The following is a 26,767-nucleotide window of genomic DNA, read 5'->3' as shown; positions in this document are numbered from 1 at the left end:
CAAATACCATTGCCCTTTGCCTTTTCCCTATCTGTAAAGCTTAGTTATGCCCCCACCATCTCCATATTTTTATTTTTATTTTCTATTTTTGATTTATTTAAAAATCAATCTCGACGTTATAGTATAAATTTAGTAAGATATAAACTATGCTTAGATCTATTAGATTTATTACACCATATATCAAATCTTATCGAAACTTTGTGTATCTAATATACTTTGAATAAGAGTAGTACTAAAGATAGGATCGTGTAAAATTATTTTGACTCTAACCTTATCTGAATGTATTCGATTTTTAGAAATGTTGTACATATTTTCTTAGATTAAGTTTTCAATAATTCACCTTTGATATATTTTTTTAAAAAATGTGTAAAACTATTCCTAACAATAAAATTGAGGTTCGCACAAAAATAAATTAATGGGCATAAATTAACAATTTAATATCTTCGCCAAAATTCATAAATTTCAACGAAACAAAAGAAAATAAACTTAACTCTGATGTCGTTCTATCCCTAAAATTTTGTGATACTCATATTGTAAGTATATTTTATAATTTATTAATTGTTGGGACATTTTCAAGTCAAAATATTTTTATAAAATATGGTAAAATTTTATATCTATTATAATTTTTCTAAAATTTTCCTTTTAACGTGTAAAGTGACAACTTATTAAAAAATAAAATTGAAACAAGTTTTAAGTATATATTTAGATTAACTTACGTATTTCGTTCCTATGATTAATTTGAAGTACATATATTACGAGATGAGAAGAGGTCGGAGATCTTTTAAAACTTAAGTACTTTTAACAAGTTTATACACTAGCAATTCACATGCATTATTAGCATAGTACACTTCTTTTTGTTATTTATTGTTTTGGTATTTTGTTTGGAAAGTTTTGTATGATTTGATGCTCTTAACTTGAAGTTTTGATTGTTGAAAAAATGACTTAGAACAAATTCTATCACCATAACAAAATGCTAATGAATTATTTAAAACCAATTATATTGATTATTTTTTTAATTACTTTTAAAAATTTAGTGGTACTTTTTAAACTTTAGAAAAGTTGGAATATTTTTAACCCAAAGTAAAGTGTTTATAATTTAGCAAATACTTCATGTAGCCCTAAAAAGTTTCAATCTTTGCATGTGCCTTTTCCATGTCCATAAAGCTCAAATGAGTCCCACCCTCTCTAAATTTTGCAGTCTCTCTTTGGCCTTTTCAACTCCACAAGTGGACAAAACCTTAAATTCTGAATATTCCACAATGATCAATCAATCTTCTAATTCTGTCCAATCTTTTCCTCCACAAACAATAACATGTGTACAATTATACAGGTGTAAATCCAAAGTCAACTCCCTAATTCCCCCTTTCAATACTATTTTAAACTCCAAATCAATTCCCCCTTCTGTCTCTTCAGTGCACTTTAGAGCCAAAGCTTCCCCCTTGATTCTAATTATTTTAAGTATATTCTTCCCTTTAATCAAATGCTTCCTCAAATTCCCACTTGGGCTTCTTTGACTTGTTCTATTCATCACCAATTCTATATAAACCAAACCCAATCCCTTAGCTTCTTTTATCAATAACACCACCATCATCGTCACGTCTGAGATTCACTTCACTTTTTGTCTACAAACTTTAAAAGGGTTTAATCAAATCAATATGGCTTCAAATGGGTTTCTCTTGGCTGCTCTGTTCCTGTCTTGTTTCTTGGGATTTTCTCTTGGAAATATCCATCTCTCTTCTCTTCCAAGAACTTTGGAGGTCACTGCTTCACCGAAACCTGGACAAGGTAAGCTAAAACACAAAACCCTGATTCTTTCATGGAGATCTGAAATCAAATATTCAATCTTTACCAATTTAAACAACTGGGCTGTGTTTTTTTTTTCTGCAGTTCTTAAAGCGGGTGTTGATAAAATCAGGGTGACATGGGTTTTAAATGGGACCGTCAAAGCTGGGTCGGATTCGAGTTACAAGAACATCAAGGCGAAGCTCTGCTACGCGCCGGTGAGCCAAGTGGACAGAGCGTGGAGGAAAACAGAGGACGATCTTAAAAAGGATAAGACTTGTCAATTCGACATCGTGGAAAAGCCGTACAATCCAGCGAACAAGACGGCTCAAAGCTTTGAGTGGACGGTGGAGCGTGACGTTCCGACGGGGACTTTCTTCGTTAGAGCCTACGTTTTTAATTCTGCCGGCCAAGAAGTGGCGTACGGCCAAACCACAGATGATAAGAAAGGAACGAACTTGTTTCAAATTGAATCGATTACTGGTCGTCATGTTTCATTAGATATTGCCTCCGTTTGCTTCAGTGCTTTCTCTGTGGTATCGTTGTTCGGATTCTTCTTCATCGACAAGAGGAAGGCCAAGAAGGCGGCGGCGGCGGCGGAGGCGTCAGGGCATTAAGTTAAGAAAGGTGGGAACTTGCTCTGTTTTGAGTTTCCTTCTCAGCTTGTGACAATGGTGATCTGCTTGATCAAGAATAGACTTTATGAGTTTCATTATTGTTATTAACTTTTTGAAGTCTTTTTGCATTTACTGTGATTTTCTAGGGGAAAAAAGAATCGGATGTGTTGAGAAAAAGAAGGGTTTGGTATGATATGATATATGGTGGAGAATAAAAGTGTACTAATGTGTTTTAATGTTGTTGTGGAAATTTTAATGACAATATTTTAATATTTATTGGCATAAATTCATGGCCAAAAGGTTGCAACTATTAACTTAAAAGATTAAGTATGATTAATGACTCAGTTCTCTACAATCATATGAAATCTAGCATTCTGTTTATTTCAAGCACACTATATTTTATTAATCATAAAGTGTGAAAGTGTCCATACTGAAAAAGACTTCTAACTTAAATACTATTTGAAAGGTCGAAATTCAATTATTCTTTTTACTTACTGCTACCAAAAAGGAAGGGAAAAAAAAGTCCAACCTTAAAAGCTGGCGAAGACAAGTTGTTTATTGGTGTTAGGTTTCCTTTTGGTCTGTCTTCATTTTTCTACCATAAGTTTTTGACCTCTTTTATTATATGATGGTATAGTATAAATATAGGTTTCCAAGGAGACATTTTCACACTAACTTTTTCATAGCAGCATATATAAATATTTAATGATGTACTAAATCACTTCATCCTAAATGAACACCTGGTTTGAAAATAAATTCAAATTTAAATGCAAGATCCAACAATTAGGATATGATCATAACTATTAACCCTTGTAAAGCAGGTAGTTGCTAGTGACATAAAAAATTACGAAACCCTCAGTCATCTCTTCAAGGGAATATAACTTAAAATTTCAAAGTTTCCTTTTTTGAATTGTTATATACTATAAGATCATGAAGTATATACATCAGAAATGAGTTACTATGTAGAAGTTAAAGGGTCTGTAACGCAGCCATTCTCATGGTCACAAGTTTGATTTGAATCGAAAAGCATTTTAGAGCTGCTCATCCGGTCTGTAGCAGTAAGATATAAACCATCATTGTACACATCGACATATCCAAATGCATCGGTGCCAGGGGGGCACTCGAGGGCGGCTTCAAGAACCCGATGATGTATTCCATGGGAATCAATTGCATATCCACCTTTATGATCATGTCCAGCCAAGCAAACTTTGACACAATTGTATTTGTGTATCAGGTCCATTACTTCATCGTAGTTCCATAAAAGTGCTGCAAAAGATGTTGCCCCAGGATGAAGGGGCAGATGACAACAAACAATCACTTTTTGTTTCAAATGTGTTGCTTCCTTAAGTATATCATCTAACCATTTCAATTGTTCTTTACCAACTCCTCCATTGAACATAAGGTATCTTCTTTCTAAGCCAACCAGTCCTGATGGGCTATTCTTATCTGCATTTGGGTTTCTCTGAGATAAGATTTTAAGGGCCTCCACTGATTTTGGATGGTCCCGAGGCCAACCAATAGCACTTATGTCGTAGCCATCAAGTACGACGAATCTGAAATTCGGAGTAGGTGAGAAGTCGTAATAAGCATGACCTTCATCATGATTTGGAATCTTCAATAATGGAAGTAATTCTTTGCGAGGAAGATTGTAGAGGCAGTGGTTTCCAATCATATGATATACCAGACCATTAAAGTTATCAAATTCACCAACTACTTTCTTAATAGAGCTGATAGATTGGTCCTTGGGGCAAAATCCATCAACAATATCTCCGAAATTTAGGACAAATTTAAGTTTTTGGTGGTTATTCCAGCTTTGAACTGCCCTTTTCAGCACAAGAATACTATGTCGATAATAACGAGGAGTGCCGAGGAAAGAGCGACCATCAGGAATATCGGCATATTGAACATCGGAGATAACACCGAAAGAAAATAAAGGCTGTTTTCCTTGAATACTTCCTATCCCATTTGCAGATGCCATATTGTAGAAAACAGTTGAATCCTATCACAAAAATATGAACTATAAGAATAAAATGCCATAAGATAAGTTCTTGAAGAACAAATAACAGGTTCCACACATTCGAGAAATGGTCACCATGCAATCCAAGAACCAGCTACCTAAAATGAGAGAGTTTCCTATGCCTATGTCAACCTCTCGGAAGATAGAAAAGAAGAAAAAAAAATGTCTCGCTAACAAATGGAGCTCTACATTTAATAAGGTAAATCTTAACAAGGCCAAAATAGGTAGAATAGGATGAAATTATTGATAAACGGTAAACCTTTCCATTTATTACCATGGTCCTCTTCCACTGGACAAAATTGTTACCACCTGGTTATGTATCTCAAATCTAACAACAGGCACCATGTGCCTTTTTTAGAGTATGGCTGTTGTAGTAGGCCAGTCTGTTTTGATACCGAAGCAATAAAGCCTTAAGCCTGCTACATTATCTAGGTTTTTCTTTCTTTCTTTTACCTCTTTTTGGGATTTTGTTTTTCATTTGAGGTGGGGCTATGAATAAAAGAACAATAATAGAAAAAAAAAAGATGTCTTTTCCTTTTCCTCAATGGGAATTCATCTGTTTTTAAAGAAAAAAGAAAAAAAGCTCAAAAATTAGCGAAGGGGGCTTGTTTCTCAAGACTCCAGACTTGGCATAACAATAAATAAACTATCGGGCAACAAAAAGGGCAATAAGAACTGGAATACACATATTCTTCTATATGAAAATCTCCCCAAGCAACTTGTCAACAGTCAACTCTCTTCTCTCACAAAGAAAAAAATAAGACCGTGAAAACAAAATGTTAGAGATATAGATCAAAAGAAGTCTTGGTCAGTACTATGGTGCGATATTCAAAGGTTTTCTGATAGAAGTTGTCAGATGTAACACTTATGGAAGAAGAAAGTGTTATGAACAAGAAGCTTCCTAGTGATTCGCCAAATCCATGTACAAAGCCACCAAATCTTCGATGCGGTTTTTCATGGACTAATTTTCAAGGAAAAGTAGGCACAAAAGAATTTCTTTTAACTTGATAAAATAGATCAACATCTACATATTAGATAACATGGGGTTCAATCATCAAACTAAATGACAACGAAAGAGTTCACCCATATATCAATCATATAAAGATTATGTGGTCCCTTGATTAAGGTGAAATCCTCAACATTCTCTCTCAAGACGGGCCATCATTTTTTAATTAGATTCCAATTTTTTTAGACCAAATACTCATTTAGGGTTCACATAATATTAGATTACATGAGTTTCCATCTTAAAAATCAATTGACAAAGGAAAGAATATTTCATATATACGAGATATTTTAATTAACCTGGGAATCTGGAATCCTCAACACTTCATGAAAACAATCTAGCTATTCAAACAACTACATTCAATTCACTAGAATGTTGTACATTGGTTCAAAATTAAACCCCAACCCAACCATCAATCAGTAACATCATACATAAATAACACAAGCATTCTAAGATTTTCTACTAATTACTAAACAGAACAACCAAAACAAGCAGAACCCATATCGTGAAAACCCTAAAACCTAAAAAAAAAAGACATCAATCAGATAGTAGGTTCATAACCAAGGTGTTTGAACTGGCTAAAGTTCCAAATGCGCAGCAATATATCGATCAATAAACCATTCAACAGGAAACTGGAAAACAGAAAAAAGTAATTAAAAGCAATTGATGAAGAAAACGACGGAAGTCAGGCACTATGCTTAAAATCAACACCAACTTAAGCGGAAAATGTGTGTAAATAACGACGAAGGTGAGATGCAAACTAGAGGAGAAAAATCAAAGTCATGGATGGATGAATGGAGGGAGAAGAAGAGAAAGTGGAGAAAAACGGAGGGAAATTCGTAATTCAAATTACCTGATTGCTGAGAGAATTGAAGAAGAGAAAAGAAAAAGGGAAATTAACAACGAATGGTCGAGGGAAAATTGGGAGGAATTGAAGAAACTGAATGGGAGAAAATGTTGGGTTATATATTATCATATATAAATTACCAATACGGCGAAATTTAGCTGGTGAGGTGAGGTGAGGTGTGAGGGTAGTTGTTACGTAAAAGACTATATTGCCCTTTGACCAACTGCTTACGTGGTCCAATGAAATCTACGAACTTTTTTCTTTATTAACATGTGGGTCCAACAAGTTATTTTAATTTCTATCCACGTGGCCTTTCTCTCCATTCACCTTATTATATATTTATATATACTTTACGTGCTAATTAAATTAAATTAAATAGGTAAAATTTTGGATCTTTGGTTTGGAAATTTGTCATAAATAACACTATCAAATTTTTTTTAGTAATATATAATCTATTCAAATCTTACATTTGTTGTTCGAAAGTATATTAAAATTGTAAATGATTTTCCAAATCTTTGGCCTTACTTTTCTTTTTACAGTCATATAAATTTTCGTTTGAAAATTAACGAATTAACAAATTACGCAGTATATATGACCTAACAAAATGAAAAATTCCGTAAAATCGATCACTTTAAATTTAAATATTTCATATTTGTCCTTTTTCATTGACTTTCTTTTCTTTCTTTTGACTTTTTTTCATTTGTCATCTTGAAAAAACGTCGTGCCAAATTTAAACACACGTTGTTGACGAGAGTATTTTTAATCTTTTCCATCTTAGGCCTAAGCTTTTGATGGAGTTTTTTTTTTTTATTTTCGAAATTATTCGGTCGCTTTGTTATATATTTTTTAAAGACCTCAAAAAAATCAATTTTTGCAAAAAGAAAAATAGCATAAGATTGGGAAAAAGATCAGAATCCAAATTTTTACTTTCAATTCAACTAGGTGAATATTTGAATTTAATACCATATAACTATTTACACAAATTTGAATGAATAAGAAGATTAAAAATCTAGAATAAACTTTTAAAAATTCTATCCATATCTCACCTTTAGAGATGTATTCTTTGTTAGAAGATTATACGAGGAGACACTTTGAATTTGTCAAAAGATTATACGAGGAGATACTTTGAATTTGTCAAAAGATTATACGAGAAGACGAGAGAACAAAATGTAAAAAATGATAAAATAGTGCTAATGATATAAATATTAAAAGTATCATTTCAATAAGGTAAATAGAGCCACAGAAGAAAACTAATGAATAATGCATTATGATACTAAGACAGTCCAGAGTTGTTACAAATCTATATAAAAAATGATATATATATATATATATATATATATATATATATATATATATATATATATATATATATATATATATATATATATATATATATATCATCATCATCATCTTCAGCTAATGGATTTAGTACTGATTAAACATTTTAAATGAGGTGTGATATATAAATGGTTGTTATTGCTTTACAGTGGATTTCATTTCATTCCACTTTAAACACAAATATCATAATGGTAAAAAATATTTGAAAACAAACTCAAGCCATAAATATATTCTATACTACTACAGCTATTTTGCTATGAAGGGAAAAACTTAGCTCATAAGAGACAATCATCCTTGGAAGGAAGAGGAGTCTGCATATTTTCCAGGCTCAACGGTTGTGGATGAGAAGAATTATCAAATTGGCATGGTTTGCTCTTCATGTAAAGCATAAATTGACTTGCTAAAACAACTATTCCCATTTGCTAATGCCGATTAATTATTTGATGAACGAGTTTCTCTGACAGCTGTTTTGCAGCCTGAAAAAAGATCCAGTGAAGGAAGAATTCAGATACGAAAGTAAGCTCATGCAAGTGAATATAGGAGGAAGAACAAACCTGGAAATCTCTCATGTGCAAGATTGGTTCGCAACCGATATCTGCAACTGATTTTCCAGTTACTGTGTGTAGTTTGAATCTCTTGGCTTCATAAGATGATATTGCACTTTTGTTATTGGGTAGATCGTGACAAACTTTCATGAGAGAGCTGAGAGAATTCATCTGGATAATTGCAAACGAGATGATGTGAGAATTTGGGACAAGGTTTCGTTTCAGAATGATTATGGCAAGAGAGAAAAGAATTCAGCATTGCAGTAGGTTTGATTTCTTTCTAGTAACCGGAAGAAAAAAAACACGTTACTCATAGTGTACAAGTTTGATTAGGATCAATTAGCACTACTTCTCCATGATTTGCCTCCTGCCAAGTCTACTAATAAGAAAAACTTATATATCTTCATATCAAGACTTCCCTTTTGAAAAAAATTCTTTTTTGCCTCTCTCAAGTAAGGTAGAACTCCCCCCCGATTCAATTCCTTGTTCCTCCATCACTTGATTTGCAAACACCTAGCTCTAGATGTACATTTCATCCCAACCTGTCCTTTTCTGATTCATTAGCGTTGGAACCATGTACATTCATACAAATCTTTTTTTTTCCCTCATCTCATCGGTCATTTCAGATCTTTTTTTCTGAAATGAGTCTGATGACTCTGTTTTTGTCAATTCATCATGCCAAGTTACCCTTTACTTCCATCACATACTACAAACCTCCAATAGTCTAAATTTTGGATCCAGTTCAAAATAAAACAGCAAAACAGAACATAGAAAGACAAAGGGAAACGAAGTTATAAGGATAATTCAGAAGCCTAAAAGCCTTTCCCTGAGCCAAACTCAATAAGAACCCTCAGATGATGATAATACTCCTCATAGGCCTATTCTCATTCATAAGAACTTTCTAGTAACAATTCTCTCCAATACCGTTTCAGCACCAACATCAACTATGTTAGAAAATCAACCCACGGCATAAGCACACTCATGGATGAGAAGATGCGATCAAACTGACCAAAGAAAATTTTGACAAATCTCAGAAACTAACTAGCAAACCAAGGACATCAATTAGGCTAAGTTTTCTCCCTCCAATCAGTTTGAGGGAAAACAAATTGGTTTGAGTCAGGATTCCCTATTTAAAATTGAAACATACTACATATGCCCCCCTCACATTATCCAGATAAAATGAATGAGACGACGATTGCAATGGTTCATAAAACTACTGTAAATACTAACCTTCATGTATGGACATGATGCACAGCCACCGTGAAGAGAACATCCCTCCCCACTGGAAACTCCAGGAACTACAGGTAAATTGATCTCACCAAGTACAACCGATTTTTGGCCTGGGGATGAACTTGATGACGTTTTTGTCAATGAATCTGAAGACACGGGAAAGACAATCTCCACATTGATCTTTGCTCCACCAGAAGTGGATTTTGCAGAATTTAATAGATTACGAACGGCTGCCACAATTGAAGTTATCATTCCAGATTCCGTTCCCAACACGAATTGTAAATGTTCATTTACATTTCTGTCTAAAGCTTCTTGCACCCTTTGTTTTATGAAATCTAATATATTCTGGGTGGAACCTACAATTCCCATTCCTCTTCTTTTTGCTTCCATCGCTAAAGCAAACATTTCTCCGGGGACTTCAAAGTGAGCAGTAAGAAATGCATCACAGTACATTTCATTTATCTTCTCCACGACTTCATGCCCAAAAAGATGATGTACAATGCATGTACCTTCCTGAAATTAGAACACGTCAATTTTGTCAAATAACAATAATAATCTAGAGATCAAATAGGCCAGTGAAGGTTCTGGAAATCAACACAATATCGGACAAAAGATATTAGAAAAAAGTGCCAAAATCAATGAAGATATCATGATCCAACAAAACACCTGAGAGGCTTAAGATTTGTACATGCATGCTCAATAAAGCCTACGGTTAAGAGAAAGGGTGAAGAGAGAGCATGTAAAAGTTCCATAAAACCTGATAATAGTGCAGACGAGGGAGCAATGATCTAATTGAGTCCCTATTATGTTTTGGATGAATTTTTGCAATTTCTTCATCTGTCATCTTGGTCATCTGCTGCAACAGTTCTACGATATTTGCACCCATGTAGGAATCCGGCCCATACCAAACATTTAATTCTGGTACTTGAGCAAAAGCCTGTGACAAAGCAAAGAAAGAGTTGTGGAGATTCCCAGTTTATTCTGAAGTTGGTTTTACTTGCTGCTAAAAGACTAATAAGAACCCAAATGAATAAAATTTAAAAAATGAGTCAAATATTTCTACCTGCAAAATTGTTGGCATTACATTTGAAGAAGTACAGGTAATTGTTGGAACAAGCTCATGAGCATAGGCTTTAGTTTCTAATGATGTATTTATATAGATAACATGCAAGGAGGGATAATCCTTTGAAGCCGTTTCAAGATAATTCATATAGGAAGGAGTAGCTGCAGCATCGGCCAAAGAACAACTGATTAGTTCATCTGACATTCTGTACACACCTACCTGCATATATGGAATCATTTTCAATACATTAATTGTTCCACCACTAAATACTTGGAGCAGTAACATCTAAATTAATCGATAGAAGGCCAAAAAATACACCGTGATGTAAAGTGAACAAGTTTCATCCATTTACCATACAAAGGAAGGTTAAAAAGCAAGTTCTTTAGGAAAAACTTTTGAACTAGAGACGATACTAGACTATTACAAAAGCTTTAATACTTCATAAAAAGGAATCTTGCGGAACATCAGGCATGGGAAGATTCAAATATCAGGAACAGGAAGCAGGCTTTCAAATGAATTACAGCCTGAGTTACTTTAACTGTCAGCAGTTCATCTAGTATCTAGAGATAACAATGAAAGGTTAAGAAGAAATTTGGGAGGAAGAAGATGCACCTCTCCAAAGCCAGCTTGATCAAGAATTGCACGCACATTTTCTGACATGAAATCTACACCAAGTACTGTTACAAATTGACATCCATCTTTAGCCATCTTGACAGCCATATCTGCCATTACCAATGAATCAGATATATAAATGTGGGGCCATTCCTTCTGGGCAGCAGTTAGCACCCCTTGTACTTCAGGATCCATGTAAAAATGTGCAACAACGCCAATCTTTTTCTCCTTCAGCACTTTGACAAGCTCTTTCACCGTAGAATCATTTGGAAACAAATATCTTGCCTGGAAAGAAACTGAATAAATGTATTGCTACCAGAAACCAATTTCAAGAAACAAGGTATAGTTCAAACTAATCACAATGAAAAACCGATATACTATCATCAAACAAACAAAGATAAACAAATACATCCAACCCTGCCACCCATAATAAATAAAGTATCATCAAACCAAACAAAATCCTTTCTCCAAAAGTCATGACACACAAACCCCACTACAGTGAAACATGTCTGATCCATGTTCTAAAGATATGCACGTGCTCTAATGTGCTAAATATATATATTTTTTCTGTCTCCACATAATAGGAATGCACAGTGAACGACGTCCAATAAGCTCTAATAGTTTTTTCTTTTGAACACCAAGAATATTGTTTAAAGATTTTGCCAACTCTTAAACTTAAACCACTTAGTTTATCATTCATAGTTAAATGTCTTTTTCCCTTTCCCTTGCCCATCACCTATACAAGTATTTAAGGTTTAATTAATCCATAATCCATAATTTATATTAAATGTCCAGTAACCTGAGCTTCGGCATAGCTTCCTTTAGCATGAATTCCATCAGCAGTCACAACCAAAGATGGAAATGGCTCAAATGGCGATTTCCCTTCAAGCTCAGCAATCAAAGCCTTCGTTTTCTTTTGCATACTAATCAAAACATTGTACCAAGTATTCACTCTCGATCGTTCTCCACCCGTTAATCCAACATTCAAAGCAGACAAATCTTCTGTTTTTAACCGCAAAACATCCTCAGGCATCGCACCATCAAGCACCGAAACTAAACACGAACAAAACCCTCTAGAGATCTCCGAATCACTATCCGCAGCAAACCTCATCTTGCCCTCTTGATCAATCCGCACCTCCAACCACACCTGCGCCGTACACCCCATGACTCGATTCGAGTCAAGTCTCGCAGTGGCATCTAAAGGAGGAAGAAGACTCGCATACCTTAACAACCGCTTCACTCTATCAACCGGCTCGGATATGGACTCGAACTCATCAATCAAACGCTGAAGCCTAAAAGAGACGAGCTCGGTAATAGAAGAGGGAGAGAGGGTGGCGGCAGAGCATGAGAATCGAGAGTTGAGACTTGGGGTACTGGATTGAGGCGTTTGAACACATCTAAGAGTGTCGAAGAACGGAAAAGGAGCCTTTTGAGTGAGAAACTTAACATGGGTACACTTAGAATTAGGTTTCCAGCAAAGAGATACAACAGAAGAAGGGGTAGCTCTACATGTCTTAATCGCAGAGAAGTCCATGGCAAGAAGAGAAATGCAGAAAGGTAGAGAGAATGGAGAGAAGGATAAAGGGGAAGCGGTCAACTAATAGGTTGGAGGCTTAAAGCGCAATCCTCGAGGGACCAACACAAGAAAAGTCCGACACGAAAAGCAGAGAGAGAGAGAGAGAGAGAGAGAGAGAGGCAGAGCCATTAATTAAATGGAAGGTCGAAATCCCAATTCGCAGATGATGACAATGGCTGCTCCACTGATTTTGTTAGAGCCAATTATAATTTTAATGAATAATCTTCAAATTTGAAGCTGTTAAGTAAAGGGAAATGGAAAATTTTGAAAGTACTGAAGTGAAAATTGTAAAGAGACGACGAAATGAGAACAAATTGCAATGTGAAATCTTCAGTTCAATAGGATGATGGCTCCACAGTTAAAGAGAGAGAGAAAAGTGAAGCGACAAAAGGCGCCATGGAAATGGAAAACGAAAGTGAGAGATGAAAAAGCAGAAACAAATTGCTTTTTCATCAACGAAACATGATGGGGATGGCCCACTGCCACTAGCCTTCCTCTACCATTCAATAGAATTCTGCCACGTGGTTACTCATTGCTTTGGTATTTATTGGATTTTCCATCTTCAATTTTAAACGAGTGAAGTTTGTGAACTAAATAATTATTGTTTGCCATAAGATGGGGGTTGGTTTAGGGGCGATTGTTTGGGATGGGTGTGGCGCTTTGGTGGCTGCTCAATCTGCCTTTTTAGAGGGATTTTTGTGTGTTGAAGTGGGTGAAGCCGTGACTTTTCTTTTCGGTCTCTGTTTTGTGGCTAATGAGGAATTTTCTTCATTCTGGATGGAGTTTTGATGCTGAAGTTGTGGTGAAAAGATTTCATTTTTTTAGTTTTGCTTCGTCTCCTTTTTTAGCTATATGTGCTTCAATTTATGGTTTTATCTGTACGTTAAACATTGGGGGCTTTAGTTTTGTTCTACGTTTTCTCGTAATAGGATTGCCCATCACTTGACGCTCAAATGAAAAATCAAAATCTTGAGTGTTGGATCAGATAGACGACTTGGTTATCGTCACCAAAAGAAGATAATATTCGAGATCAACTCAGACCACTGAAACCCTCTAATTTAGAGAATACTAGTTTAAGACTTCAAAGTATTTTCTTCGGGTTGATCAGACTCGTAAGTTCAAATTAAAGATGCTTCATACATGACCTCAAGACCCCAAGATTGCAACCTAATCTATCCACCAGTTGACTTCAATAGCAACATGAATCCCATATCAAACACAAGCAAGCTTTCTCAATGTTAGCCTAAAAGGAATCCAAGTTTAAAATAGTTCATAATAGTGTATCGTAGTACTACAACGATTTGTTATTATTTTCATGTGATAAAGGAAGATAGTAATCAATTATAAATCAGGAACAGCTTCTACAATGATTTTCAGCCGTTAGCCTAAACCCACAAAATAAAACACAGCCAAAAACCAAAATACAGCAATTAACGTAACACATCAAACAAATAGTAGATTAATTTGAAAATGTTATTGGCTTAAGAAAAATGGGATGTTTCTTGACAAGAGCAATCCCCATATCTTCAGACATATCCATGTCTTTAGCCATCATATTATCATCAGCCAGCTTCCAATCAAACCACTGTAAAAGATTAGCCAACACATATTCGATTGAAGCAAAAGCAAAATTCATCCCTGGGCAGATTCTTCTCCCAGCACCAAATGGTAGGCAATGACAATCTTGTCCTTTGAAATCAATTGGGTTGTTCATAAATCTGTCTGGGATGAACTGCTCTGGATTTTCCCAGATGTTTGGATCTCTTTGAATCGCCCAAACATTGAAGAACACTCTGGTTTTTGATGGAATACAGTAACCTCCAAGCTTTACCATTTCAGATGTTTCTCTAGGTAACAATAGAGGAGCTGGTGGGTGAACCCTTAGTGATTCTTTTATAATACATTTTAGATATTCCATTTTAAGGATATCATTGTCATCTATCTTTGTCTTTTTCCCCACTACTTTTCTTACTTCTTCTTGTGCTTTCTTCATCATGGTTGGATTTCTTGCTAGCTCTGCAATTGTCCATTCCAATACCGATGCAGTTGTATCTGTTCCAGCTATAAACATATCCTGAAACAGTCATAGTGCTAGATTGAGCCCTATCTGTTTGATGGTAGGCTAAGAAGTACAAATATAGATATATGATACAGGATATGATGACATGATTTTGTCTGACGACATGTCATGTGTTTAAAAAAAGTTTAGGACTCAGACATGATAAAGACACTTTATTAAAGTATAAATTTTTAAACAAGAAGGAAATTCATAGATAATGAGTTTATTCATTTCATTTGTATGCTTCAAAAACTAGTTTGATGAAGTTTATTATTTTTGTCGTATATGTGTTGACTTAGTTAGTATGTGTAAGAAGTGTTTGATACATGTCTTCTAAATGTTGGTCCTATTTTAAATTTATACAACTATTGTATGACACATCTATTGTACTAAAAGTGTCAGGGTGTCCAGGACATGTTGACAAGCTAATCAACCAAAAGTGTCTGCTCTTCTTAGATGATATGTTTATGTAAGTCGTGTAGGAAGGAGAAATACCTCTAACACTGATTTTAGACTTTCTTGAGTAAATTCAAAACCAAGATCATCCTTCTGTTGAACTTGGAGAAGAATGTCCACGAAATCTTCTCTGACACTTTGAAAATCATCTTTCTTCTTTGTCTTGTGCTCTGCAATAAACTGTTCAAGAAAAGCATCAAGTGCACCAGAAGTTTCTTTCAATTTCCCAATCAAGCCAGTGATATTGTCAACCCATCCAAAAGCAGGGAAAAAATCTCCCACACTGAAAGCCACAACTAACTTAGCCATCTTTCTTGTTAGTTCACCAAATCTACTCTTTCCATTTTCATCCTCAAACTTCTCTCCAAATATACATCTTGAAACTATGTTATTAGAGGTCGAGGTAATCAAATCACTAAGATTAACGGATACACCTTCAGATCTGGCTTTATGTACCTTACTCACCAAGATTTCAACTTCTTCTTCCCTCACATACTGAAATCCTTGTACTCTTCTCTGACTTAGAAGTTCAAGAGTGCAAATCTTCTTTAACCCTCTCCAGTATTCTCCATATGGAGAAAAGCCAACATCTTTGTATCCATAGAAAAACAAATTGGCTGCTGTTGATTTGGGTCTGTTAGAGAAAGTGATATCATGATTCTTGAATATCTCTCTGACCATATCTGCTGAGGAAACCACAAGAGTTGGAGTGGATCCCAGTTGTAGAAACATGAGAGAGCCATACTTTTTAGAGAGATCTTGAAGAGATCGATGAGGATATCTGCCCAATTGATGAAGGTTTCCAATTATTGGTAGCTTTGGTGGTGATGGAGGTAAGTTCCCTCTTCTGGGTTTAAACAATAACTTGAGAAAAAGAAGGAATAGTATGAAAAATAGAGAGAGATTCAAGAGATTGAACTGATCCATACGATTGTCAACTTGATTGATCCATCTTTTCTGGATTGGTTAAGCGTATATTATATGGTTCCCATGTTCCAACGAATAAAAAATTACCCATATCCTGCCTTGTGGGTTTATTGATATATCAAATTTTGATCAGACCATTTTAATATTACAAAATGTGTCACACCCCTCGATTTAAATAATCAGTGTTGGTTTGACCTTGTGGAGTGATAGTATAGCTGTTCCTTGTAGTGTAATCTATTGAGAATCTCAACTAAGCAGAGTGGTATAATAGAAAGAGGGTGTGATTCCAAAGATCATACATGCTATAATTCATTTAAATTAACTATTAGATGTTGCTGCAAACAAAAAGTAGGAAATGAATATTTCACAAGAGTTAGAAGTTAAAAAGTCTGAGCATCAAAACTAAACTTAAATTTCAAGAATGAAATTATAATATTTCAAAATCTAACGACTAAATTGAAATCAAACTCAAAATTTCAAGTTTAAATGTATAATTTTGAAGTCTATAGATCAAATAAAAATTAAACGAAAAGTCTTTGTTAGAATTTAGAAATTAGCATTGGTCAATCAAATTTATTTCATTCACCTTTCTTGCTCTAAGTTGGAATGAGAGACAATGAAGTCGATAGTGTTTACAATAGTATGGTATCAGTTTGAGATGCAAGGAGAATTTCTTGCAAACAGTGAGTCCATTTTCTTCTTCAACGCACAACCATCAGAAAGTTTCCAATCAAACCAATACAGAACATTTGCTAATGTAAACTCAAAAGAAGTTATAGCAAAAGATATTGCAGCACACTTTCTTCTCCCACTTCCAAATGGAAGGAACTCAAAGTCATGACCTTTATAATCAATGCAAAATTCTCTCTGAATCTCTCTGGGATGAACTCGTTTGGGTTTTCCCAAGTCATGGGGTCCCTTCGAATTGCCCAAACATTCACAAAAACTCTACTATTTGATGGAATTGTGTAGCCTTCAATCTCAACATCTCCTACTCGTTCTCTAGGGACTAATAAAGGAGCTGGTGGATGTAATCTCAGAGTCTCTTTTATCACATAATGCATATACTCCATCTTTTCTACATCTTCTATGCTTTATTTCAACTACAATTCTGATCTCTTCTTGAACTTTTCTTCATGGCTGTAGGGTTTCTCATCAGCTCTGTCATTGCCCATTCCATACCTGTTGCATCAACCCATCCAAAAGCAGGGAAGAAATCCCCAACACAAAAAGGCTGCAATTAACACCAAAATCTTTCTTGACACATCTCCAAATCTACTCCTCCCATTTTCATCCTCAAATTTCTCTCCCAAAACACATCTCGATATTATATAGGTCGAGGTCGTGACGACTTCTGCGACGAATCCTATCAATAAGCAAACCAACTTCCTCATCTCTAACATATTGAAATGACTCCACTCTTTTGGCACTTAAAAGCTCAAGAACACACATCTTTTTGGCTCGTCTCCACAATACTCTCCATATGGAGAAAAAGGCATGTCTTGGCATCCATAGAGCAAGAAAATTCCAGCTGTAGTTTGAGGCCTATTGATGAATTTAAGGTCATGGGTTTTCCTTACTTCTCTAGCCATTATTGGTGATGAAATCACTAGAGTTGGGGTTTGGCCTAGCTTTAAGAACATGAGAGGCCCATATTTCTTGGAAAGGGCTGCTAGAGATTGGATCTTGGAAAGGGCTGACAATGAGATCGAATCCATCATCCACGTTTTATTTAAATCCAAAAGATGCAACGATATCATTAAACTTAAGATACTATTGTCGAGAAGCTTTACGATCACCTTCAAAGTCATATCGAGCAACTAATCCCATATAATTCTCAATGAATCTTTCTTAAAAGTAGGAGAAAAAATCAATAACCATTGTCTTAGAGCTATTTGAGTCACATTTGGTCTCAAAGATTTATTTAGATCCGAACATCCTTGAGCAAATTTTACAAGATCCCAAGCCTCAAGGTTTTAACTCTGCTTTCATTACATCAAACCAACTTGACATAATTATCCTAACTTTTAATGGGCAATAAAAACGAATTTGGATCGTTATTATCAATATAATATGTAGTTCTTACTCATGCAAATATACCATATAATCATAAAGAAAAATAATCAATCTATCTTTCTTCTACAAATTTTCTTAATTTTTATTTCTATGGTTTTCTTCACTTATAGGTTCATTTTGAGTAGTGTTTCATCTTCGATTAATGTTCCAACAATTGACTTATCAACTAACTAGAACTAAAAACATTTTTATAGACTCGGAATCAAATACTCTGCGGTTGGTAGCTGTTTAGGTCATGTTGTCAATTTTCTTGTAAATTCAAAGACCTTCTTCAGTACAACATAAAGCTGCTAGGTATGAGAGACCAAAAATGTTTACTTTTTTCCAATTATTTTTCTTAATATATACTTTATATTGTGTGGAAAAAATCTTGTGTGTGACAAAGAAGATCTGGCTGCTCAATTAAGAAATTTACTTAATATATACACAACCATATAATAATCTAAAAACAAACAAAAATAATAACCATAATAATAATCTGAAGCACACAATTATCAAACAAAACGTTTTTTGAATTGTTGAATACTTATAATAAATCTGTTAAAATGCTAATAATAATTTACTCAAATTATTTTTTATTCAATATAAAATACTCATAAAGTTCAGAGAAGAATCAAATGTTTAAAATATTAGATTAAATTATAGATTTAGTTCCTATGATAAAATATTGTTAGAATTTTAGTTTTTTATGATTGGGTAAAACCTTATCCATCATAGCAAATTATAAACCATGAAAGTTAAAATTAATTTCTTTTTTCAAAGTCATGAAGATAAAAAGTTTGTAATTTTATTTAAAATATAAAAATTTGTAGGTTAAGTTAGAAATATATTTAAGCCCCATAGAATATAAAAATAAAATTAAAAAAATGTCAAAAACAACAAATTCGATAAAATATAACAAAATTCAATATTTTATCAATAATAGACATTAATATGTATCATTGATAAAATCCAAAAATTTTTTATAGTTCGTAAATATTTTAGTTTATTTTATTATATTTAAAAATGATCCAATAAAATTCTTATTTCCATGATATTTAGATATCAATTCAAAGCTTTAGATTTAAATTCAAAATATCAAAACTATGTTTCGGTGAATTTTGTGACATAGGGAATGATTAATGAGTTTGGTAAAATTTATTTTTCAAGAATAAAATAATTTTAGATATAATTAATAATGAAACCTCTCGAGGTTTATTTTTGAAAACAAAATTAAGAAATAATAAAAACATCAAATAATCTTGTTCGTCCTTTCCTTCGTATGTTAATATACTCTTTAAAACCGATTACAAAAATAGTTTTTAACGTGTATCAAATATATCTTCATTTTTCTTTCATCTTTCGATTTTTTGAAACATATAAAAAATGGAAAGCGAATCAATAACGAGAACAATTTAATTTCAATAAATTAAGAACAATTTCAATCATTATACCTAAGTTACGTGTTGTGTAATTAAAAGAAAAACATTCAATTAAAATATATAATGATTTAATTCGTTATTAGTTCTTTTTTCATTGATAGTAAGTAACTTTATTAGGTTAAAGTTAATGAGTCACCTAATTAAAAAAAAGTTTGGAGAGGAAAACAATATCTTTTCTTTTTTTCGAACTCCACATAGTCCAAATAGGTTACCATAAACCTCAAAAAGTGCATTGAAAACTCAAAAGTTGAAAACAATACTTCTAATTTTCTTGAACTACACGACAAGGAGTTGCATCCAAATTTGAATAATCGTATTGGGATTAGAAATTTTGAAAGAAACATATACCAATAACATTGCTTTTAATATTCAATTCAAGATATATATATATATATATATATATATATATATATATGATGAATTCCAAAATGATAAAAATGTTAAAAATAATATTTATAAAAGATAGTAAAATTTTAAATTTTATATATAATGTTAGATATTGTCGGTATTTTTTATTGATAAAATGTAAAATTTTGTTGTATTTTATAAATATTTTAGATGCGTACAACAAAAAAAAAAAATCAAAGAATATATCTTGGATATTTGTAAGTATAATAGCGAAAGATTCGATGTTAAAATCACAAGAAAAATATCTTGGATATTTGTACAACGATACGAGACAAGAGCTTGAAAAAGAAAAGTAAATATGTTTTAATTATACGTTTTGGAAGCTAAGATCTAATTATTTATGGATGTCACCTTTTATAGATATATAGTTAGAGGAAATAAGTTTTATAAATTAAAGGGAAATGGTCAAAAATAAAATATTTATCAAATTAAGTGTAATGAATTTTATCTTTTAGTACTTTTGTTCCGTAAAGTGTAAGTAATTTGTCAAAAAAAAAAATATTTTTGAAAAAATCCCTAAATTAAACATAACAAAAACTCGTAGAAAAATCTATAGGTGGTCAAGATATGTGTTTTGAATAAGTGCTATCACAAAGACAAACCATATATAAACATATTGTTATAATGATTATTTCAATAAGATATAACATTTGAGAGTTCGACACGACATCCTTAGTAAAACTAAAAAAATACATAATCTTTACCAAATTAAAATTAAAAAGAAAACTAAAAGGAGATAAACTCTTATTCTTAATTAAATTAGATAAAGTTATCAAAATAAAAAAATTTAACGATATATATATAAACAATTAACATTTTATTATATTGAAAAAGATTTTCTGTAAATTTAATTTAATTTAAAACAAAACAGTATTAACTAAGTGCAAAATTTCAGATGTGTGAGTTGAAGTATTACACAAATTTGTTGGATAGTGAGTGTTTTATTCTCCCAATAAAGTTGTCCTTTATTGTAATCCATGCATGTGTTTTCTATATTTTATGTTTTACTATTTTCATATAAACTCATTACTAATTACTATATATATAAACTTCTCTTCTAAATTGTAATTATATATATATGAGCATATCTTTAAATTGATTGATAGCTTTACTTTTTGTGAACCCTTTCTCATTATTGAAGTTTTCTTTACTTTTGTCTTTCTCATTGTTGAAGTTTTCTTTACTTTTGTCTTTTTTTTCTTTAAAAGAAAAAAAGATTAGATAGTATGTTTCTATCTATTATAAACGAATATTATTTGAGTCAAAAGTTCAAACCTAACTTAACATATCTCACTTAACACGATTCTTTTTTAAAGTTCTATGTGATAATATATAAAGATTTAGCTCCCACTCTATTTTTCTATACTCTTCTTTGTTTGTTTTTCTTTTTGCTAAATGCTTTGATACATTGCTCAATTTCTTTTTTTAAATTACAAATTTATATTTTATTAATATATTTGCATGCAAGGAACATTCCACTTTGAAAAATAGATTTGATTCACAGTATTGAAATGTTGATATAATTATTATCTTATGTAGAAAGAGTCGAGAGAACTCACACTCTTTATAAAATATAGGGTAATTAGAATGGATAACAATCGTTAGAATAATTATTAACTATATAGTAACATTTTTAAAAAATTGCAAATATAGCAAAATCTATCGGTGATAGACTTCTATCGGTGATAGACTCTTATGGTTTATTAGTGATAGACCAACATTTGCTACATGGTCTATCGGTGATAGACTCCTATCATTGATAGATTTTGACAAATTTTGCTATATTTACAATTTTTTAAAAATGTTGCTATATACTTAATTATTTTGAATATAATTGCTACATTTACAACTATCCCTAAAATATATGAGTTACTCCTCTGTTGTCGATAATTAATTTTGAGATAAAACTCCATACTAATAGATAGATAGATTGAAATTTGAATATAGATAAATTTAATTTTCACACGGATGAAAGCTTCTACTTTTAGTTATGTTATATTTATAGATAATTATCTATATATATAATTTTATTTTAAAGTAAAATGGTTAAGTTCGGTTTTGATTTGATTGCGGTTTGATTTGTGGTTAGATTCAGTTTTTAACCCTTTTTTAAACACCCCTAGTCTCTATATATATTGATGTTGACTAATTTAATAAATCACTTTAAGTTTGAGGCGATGTAAATGGTAAAAAGGTCTCTAAAAATATTTATAAAATATAATAAAATTTTACAATATTTATTAATACATTGTCTGTTATTAATAGAATTTATTTGTTATATTTTATAAATATTTTGGTTTATCATATTATATTAAAAAAGATTTCTATAATTAAGTTTTGATATTTCAACCTCCTTTTATGAACATTCTCTTCATCAATAATAGAGGATGTTTTGACTTTTTATATTTATGATATAAACTAATTGTATGTCACAATATCAATCAATGATTGAGTTTGATATTCAAATTTAGCAACTCTTAGTCGATAAGATTGTTTTGTCTTACTTTTAAGAAAATATATTTTTCATACGACTATTTTCTCTAAATTTTAAATTCTAAACCCTAAATTTTAATATTCTTTTAAAGAGAAATTGTTGAAAATATTTAATTAAAAATATAATTTTTTTTATATGATAGACTTAGATCGGAAGAATGTCTATAAAATTTTACAATATAATTTTAAATTAGTTAATTTTGTTGTATTTGAAAATATCTCTAAAATAAACTAAGTTAATTTTATGTTTTTTTTAAAAAAAAAATTTGTATTTTCGATAAGAAATTAATTGTTTCACTTAATATGAAAACCATTTTTAAAAAGGCTTTAAAATCGTCGTTAACAAAAACTAAATAGTTTTACCAAATTAGCATTTAAAATATTATACAGGAAACTCGCAACATATATGGTGCATCCAACTTAAAAACTAAAACTCCATTGCATTAACTTCGCGATACAAAACACATCTTACATAACATGCATGAAGATAGAAGATTCCAACCCTTTGACGTTTTAATTCAGTACAAAAATACAGAACAATAATTATAAAACTAAAGGTCCTCACATGAGATGAGAATGAATTAATTAGACACAACATAAGGTATGGGATTAAGAAGGAGTGGGTTTTTCTTACGAACAGTGAGTCCATTAGCTTCTTCAACATCCAATGATTCACAACCATTAGGAAGCTTCCAATCAAACCAGTAGAGAACATTAGCCAAAGCAAATTCAAAAGAAGCAATCCCAAATGACAATCCAGGACACTTCCTTCTTCCACTACCAAATGGAATGAACTCAAAGTTTTGACCTTTATAATCGGCTGAATTAGTTCTGTCCATAAATCTCTCTGGAATGAACTCATTTGGATTATCCCAACATTGAGAGTCTCTTTGAATGGCCCAAGCATTCACAAACACTCTTGTTTTTGATGGAATGTAGTAACCTTCTATCTCAACGTCCGCCATTGATTCTCTTGGCACTAAAAGAGGAACGGGTGGGTGAAGCCTTAGAGATTCTTTAATCACACATTGCATGTATTCCATTTTTTGAATGTCTTCTGCTTCTATCTTTGACTTTTTGCCAATTATTGTCCTAACTTCTTCTTGTACTCTCTTCATGATTCTTGGTTTTCTCATCAGCTCTGCCATTGTCCATTCCAATCCTGTTGCTGTTGTGTCACTTCCACCAACAAACATGTCCTATATATATATATTATATACAATCCAAAGAAAAAAAAAGAATTATTTCCAATACCTAATTTCATGTTTTCTTCTCTTTCAAACGTAAAACAACAAAACAATATACTTGTTATATTTGTTATAAAAAAAATTCCAACCCTTAAAGTACTTTATATTATATACAATGTAATCGTTCCATGTGTGAAAAATTCCATTTTAATAATGCTCACTGCACATTAATTTAATATCTTGCTGATTTGGACTGCATCCCTACCATTGAAGTGTTTGATAATTTAAAAAATTATTAAATGCGAGACATTGTAACGTGACAGCTTAAAAATATTATATTATATCTAGTCGGGAGATTCAAGAAATCTGCATGTGTCACACTAATAATTATTATTATTATATAAAACTTTAAAATAGATATATGTAATTGTATTATTACCTTTTTTTACGATTGCCTATACCAAACAAAAAGTCATAACTTTTTAGTAAAAAAAAAACTTTTGATCTGTCAATTCAATATCTTTTCCTGTAAAAATTTCTATTTATTTTCAAAAGACTCTTAAATGTTTTTAACTTTTTACATATTAAAAAAAAAAAAAAAAAGGAAGAAGATAGACACCATGACGACCGTTTTGTTGTTTTCCCGTTTGAAGGTCAAAATTAAAAGCATATGGTGGTGGGAACTGAGGAGTTTAATTTAGGAGGAAAGTAGTGACAATACAACATTTATTTGAATTTTTCTCGACTGAATTCTCTAGTTTGTTTTTCACCTTGCGTCAATGGAACGAGATAATAAAAGTGTTTTTCCAAATAAATATATATCAGTGGTAAATTAAAGTAGTCTAACAATATCATAAAAATTGTATCATGTAGTGTGATATATAAAGAGAAGAAAGAGAGAACTAACCAAAACAATTGCTTTGAGGTTGTCAAGAGAGAAATGATAGTCAAGGTTGTCACCTTGTTGAAGTTGTAGCATAATATCCACAAAATCCTTTTTAGATTCATAATCATCGATATTAATATCACCTCCTGATCTCTTAATCTTCTCTTTATGTTCTTCAACAACTTTACTAAAAAACTCATCTAATATTTTGAAACAATTCTTCAACTCCCAATCAAATCCTCTAATAACATCAACAATCCGACCAAATGAAGGGAAAAAATCCTCAACACAAAACGCTGTTATTAACACCATAGCCTTTCTTGATATCTCCTCAAATCTATTCTTCCCATCTGCATCCTCAAATTTCTCTCCCATAACACATCTTGAAACAATATTATTTGATGTTTGGAAAAACAAGTGCCCAAGATCCAAACTTTGATCACTACTGCCACAGCTCTTACGAATCTTATTAATAAGAGCATCGATCTCTTCATCTCTAACGTATTGAAAAGACTCAACTCTTTTCACACTAAAAAGTTCAAGAGCACATATCTTTCTTGCTTGGCGCCAATACTCGCCATATGGGGCAAAACCCACATCTTGGCATCCGTAAAGCAAGGATTTTGCAGCGGTCGTTTGGGGTCGGTTAGAGAATACGAGATCATGGGTTTTCATGACTTGTTCGGCCATTTTTGCTGAGGAAATTACGAGGACAGGAACTTGGCCTAGCTTTAATAGCATTAAAGGGCCATGTTTCTGGGAAAGAGTCGCCAAGGATTGGTGTGGTAGAGAGCCTAGTTGGTGAAGGTTGCCAATTAAGGGAAGTTTTGAAGGTGAAGGAGGAAAGTTGGGAGTTTTGGGTTTGAAGAAAAATAGTTTCAGTGAAAGTAAGAAGATGAAGATGAAGAAGAGTGAAGATGAGATGGGATCCATTTCTTTTGAATCTAGCTCTCCCACCAAACTTGATCTGGTTTGAGAGTTTTAGAGTGTATTTATAGATAATTCAACAATACTCTTCTCCCCAACTTTTGGGATATATATTTAATTTTTACATAATGGAGTGTATGTCATGATATATGCTGAAAATGACTCATATTAGTCATCTAATTTTTTCGCACTAAATCATAGGACTTTACCTCAAAAGATTCGAGTTATAAAATTTGAAATTAATATGTTAGGATTAAAGTTTTTGCATTTAAGATTTAAAGTCTATGACAATGAAGTTTACTGATAAATATTTTAGATGATATAATTAAAATTTTCCTACCTTCAATAACTAAAATTTCTAGTCAATGGGTGATCTAATTAAAACGTCACGTTAGTTGGGTAAACGTTTGTGTTATTTGCCGGTCAACAAAATGGGTATGGGCATGCGGTATGGGTAATTGCGTTCTCTATTCTCATTAAAGAAAACAAAATAATACTTTGATTTCTTCTCTCTCTAATTCTTTTCAAAAATTATTTTGATTATAAAAATAAACTAGACTAGAACATAAAATTGTTGTAAATTTGAGATTAAAAAATAGTTTTTCCTTTCCAAAAAGAATCAATCCTAGATTGGAAACTTTTTCCGATTTTCTTTCTGTAATGATCTGATTTAAAACAAATTCAAACCTTCGAAATCTGGACTCAAAATCTTCTTCTCTCTCTCCCTTCTGTTCCCTCCATTGTTTAAGGAAGAAGGAGGAAATATGTGCTTTGTATGATATGATATGATAGATGGCTAAAATTTTTCAACTTCAAGTGTCACATAAAAGATATATAGATCTTAGCACTGTTTTCCTTGAAGCTATATATACACAATCTATTATATATTGTGATAATATTTTTTAATTGTAGATGTAGACCTCATAAAAACAAATAAAATATAGTAACTTCAATATATAGACTTTTCTGATATTATTATATTCTTTTCAGAAGATGATCACTGTTCTAAAATACTAACTTCAATAATTGAACCAATTCGGCAAACCAATATTTTATTCTTTTATATAAATATCAATGTATGGGTGTTGGTATCTATTACTTTGATAGATAACTAACATTTATTTTATTAATGATATTTTGTTATATTTGACAACAACACTATTTTATACTATAAAGAATACGTTTTTAAAATTTAAAACTTAAGATATATTGAAAATTATCGAATTTATTTAAAATTATGCCAAATATATACTATAGTTTTTCTCAATTTAGCTCAATTTATTTAAGAATTTTGAAT

The 26,767-nt window shown here is 32.1% G+C and overlaps 5 protein-coding genes across 5 annotated transcripts; 1 reads left to right on the top strand and 4 right to left on the bottom strand.

Moving 5' to 3' along the window:
• Positions 1 to 1,416: 1,416 nt before the first annotated feature.
• On the top strand, positions 1,417 to 2,680 carry LOC103483931 (high-affinity nitrate transporter 3.1). Its single transcript, XM_008440789.3, has 2 exons — positions 1,417 to 1,785; positions 1,888 to 2,680. The coding sequence occupies exons 1-2, from the start codon at positions 1,656 to 1,658 to the stop codon at positions 2,397 to 2,399; spliced, it is 642 nt and encodes a 213-aa protein (XP_008439011.1). The 5' UTR covers positions 1,417 to 1,655; the 3' UTR covers positions 2,400 to 2,680.
• A 597-nt stretch (positions 2,681 to 3,277) lies between these two features.
• Positions 3,278 to 6,410, bottom strand: LOC103483938 (manganese-dependent ADP-ribose/CDP-alcohol diphosphatase). Its single transcript, XM_008440802.3, has 2 exons — positions 6,273 to 6,410; positions 3,278 to 4,398 (listed from the first exon to the last, which is right to left on the bottom strand). The coding sequence occupies exons 1-2, from the start codon at positions 6,393 to 6,395 to the stop codon at positions 3,358 to 3,360; spliced, it is 1,164 nt and encodes a 387-aa protein (XP_008439024.1). The 5' UTR covers positions 6,396 to 6,410; the 3' UTR covers positions 3,278 to 3,357.
• A 1,288-nt stretch (positions 6,411 to 7,698) lies between these two features.
• Positions 7,699 to 13,034, bottom strand: LOC103483948 (quinolinate synthase, chloroplastic). The gene is made up of 7 exons (XM_008440828.3): positions 11,854 to 13,034; positions 11,055 to 11,339; positions 10,443 to 10,661; positions 10,137 to 10,316; positions 9,380 to 9,892; positions 8,159 to 8,320; positions 7,699 to 8,080 (listed from the first exon to the last, which is right to left on the bottom strand). The coding sequence occupies exons 1-7, from the start codon at positions 12,586 to 12,588 to the stop codon at positions 8,027 to 8,029; spliced, it is 2,148 nt and encodes a 715-aa protein (XP_008439050.1). The 5' UTR covers positions 12,589 to 13,034; the 3' UTR covers positions 7,699 to 8,026.
• An 882-nt stretch (positions 13,035 to 13,916) lies between these two features.
• LOC103483966 (phenylacetaldehyde oxime monooxygenase CYP71AN24-like) lies at positions 13,917 to 17,698 on the bottom strand. Its single transcript, XM_008440852.3, has 2 exons — positions 15,185 to 17,698; positions 13,917 to 14,704 (listed from the first exon to the last, which is right to left on the bottom strand). The coding sequence occupies exons 1-2, from the start codon at positions 16,070 to 16,072 to the stop codon at positions 14,090 to 14,092; spliced, it is 1,503 nt and encodes a 500-aa protein (XP_008439074.1). The 5' UTR covers positions 16,073 to 17,698; the 3' UTR covers positions 13,917 to 14,089.
• Positions 17,699 to 22,890: 5,192 nt separating this feature from the next.
• On the bottom strand, positions 22,891 to 25,551 carry LOC107990345 (cytochrome P450 71A1-like). The gene is made up of 2 exons (XM_051080144.1): positions 24,565 to 25,551; positions 22,891 to 23,669 (listed from the first exon to the last, which is right to left on the bottom strand). The coding sequence occupies exons 1-2, from the start codon at positions 25,474 to 25,476 to the stop codon at positions 23,052 to 23,054; spliced, it is 1,530 nt and encodes a 509-aa protein (XP_050936101.1). The 5' UTR covers positions 25,477 to 25,551; the 3' UTR covers positions 22,891 to 23,051.
• Positions 25,552 to 26,767: the final 1,216 nt, after the last annotated feature.

Source organism: Cucumis melo, chromosome 12 (genome assembly GCF_025177605.1).
Source record: "Cucumis melo cultivar AY chromosome 12, USDA_Cmelo_AY_1.0, whole genome shotgun sequence".
Classification (NCBI taxonomy): domain Eukaryota; kingdom Viridiplantae; phylum Streptophyta; class Magnoliopsida; order Cucurbitales; family Cucurbitaceae; genus Cucumis; species Cucumis melo.
This window is presented reverse-complemented; position numbering and strand designations above follow the sequence as displayed.

Coding starts and splice junctions, on each gene's coding strand:
- LOC103483931 (XM_008440789.3), top strand. CDS start 1,656: ATGGCTTCAAATGGGTTTCTCTTGGCTGCTCTGTTCCTGTCTTGTTTC. Junction 1,786..1,887: donor TTCACCGAAACCTGGACAAG/GTAAGCTAAAAC, acceptor TTTTTTCTGCAG/TTCTTAAAGCGGGTGTTGAT.
- LOC107990345 (XM_051080144.1), bottom strand. CDS start 25,476: ATGGATCCCATCTCATCTTCACTCTTCTTCATCTTCATCTTCTTACTT. Junction 23,670..24,564: donor ACCTCAAAGCAATTGTTTTG/GTTAGTTCTCTC, acceptor ATATATATATAG/GACATGTTTGTTGGTGGAAG.
- LOC103483938 (XM_008440802.3), bottom strand. CDS start 6,395: ATGATAATATATAACCCAACATTTTCTCCCATTCAGTTTCTTCAATTC. Junction 4,399..6,272: donor TCAATTCTCTCAGCAATCAG/GTAATTTGAATT, acceptor TTTTTGTGATAG/GATTCAACTGTTTTCTACAA.
- LOC103483948 (XM_008440828.3), bottom strand. CDS start 12,588: ATGGACTTCTCTGCGATTAAGACATGTAGAGCTACCCCTTCTTCTGTT. Junction 8,321..9,379: donor CATCATGTCCATACATGAAG/GTTAGTATTTAC, acceptor GCAATTATCCAG/ATGAATTCTCTCAGCTCTCT. Junction 8,081..8,158: donor TGCACATGAGAGATTTCCAG/GTTTGTTCTTCC, acceptor ATCTTTTTTCAG/GCTGCAAAACAGCTGTCAGA.
- LOC103483966 (XM_008440852.3), bottom strand. CDS start 16,072: ATGGATCAGTTCAATCTCTTGAATCTCTCTCTATTTTTCATACTATTC. Junction 14,705..15,184: donor GTCTAAAATCAGTGTTAGAG/GTATTTCTCCTT, acceptor TGACTGTTTCAG/GATATGTTTATAGCTGGAAC.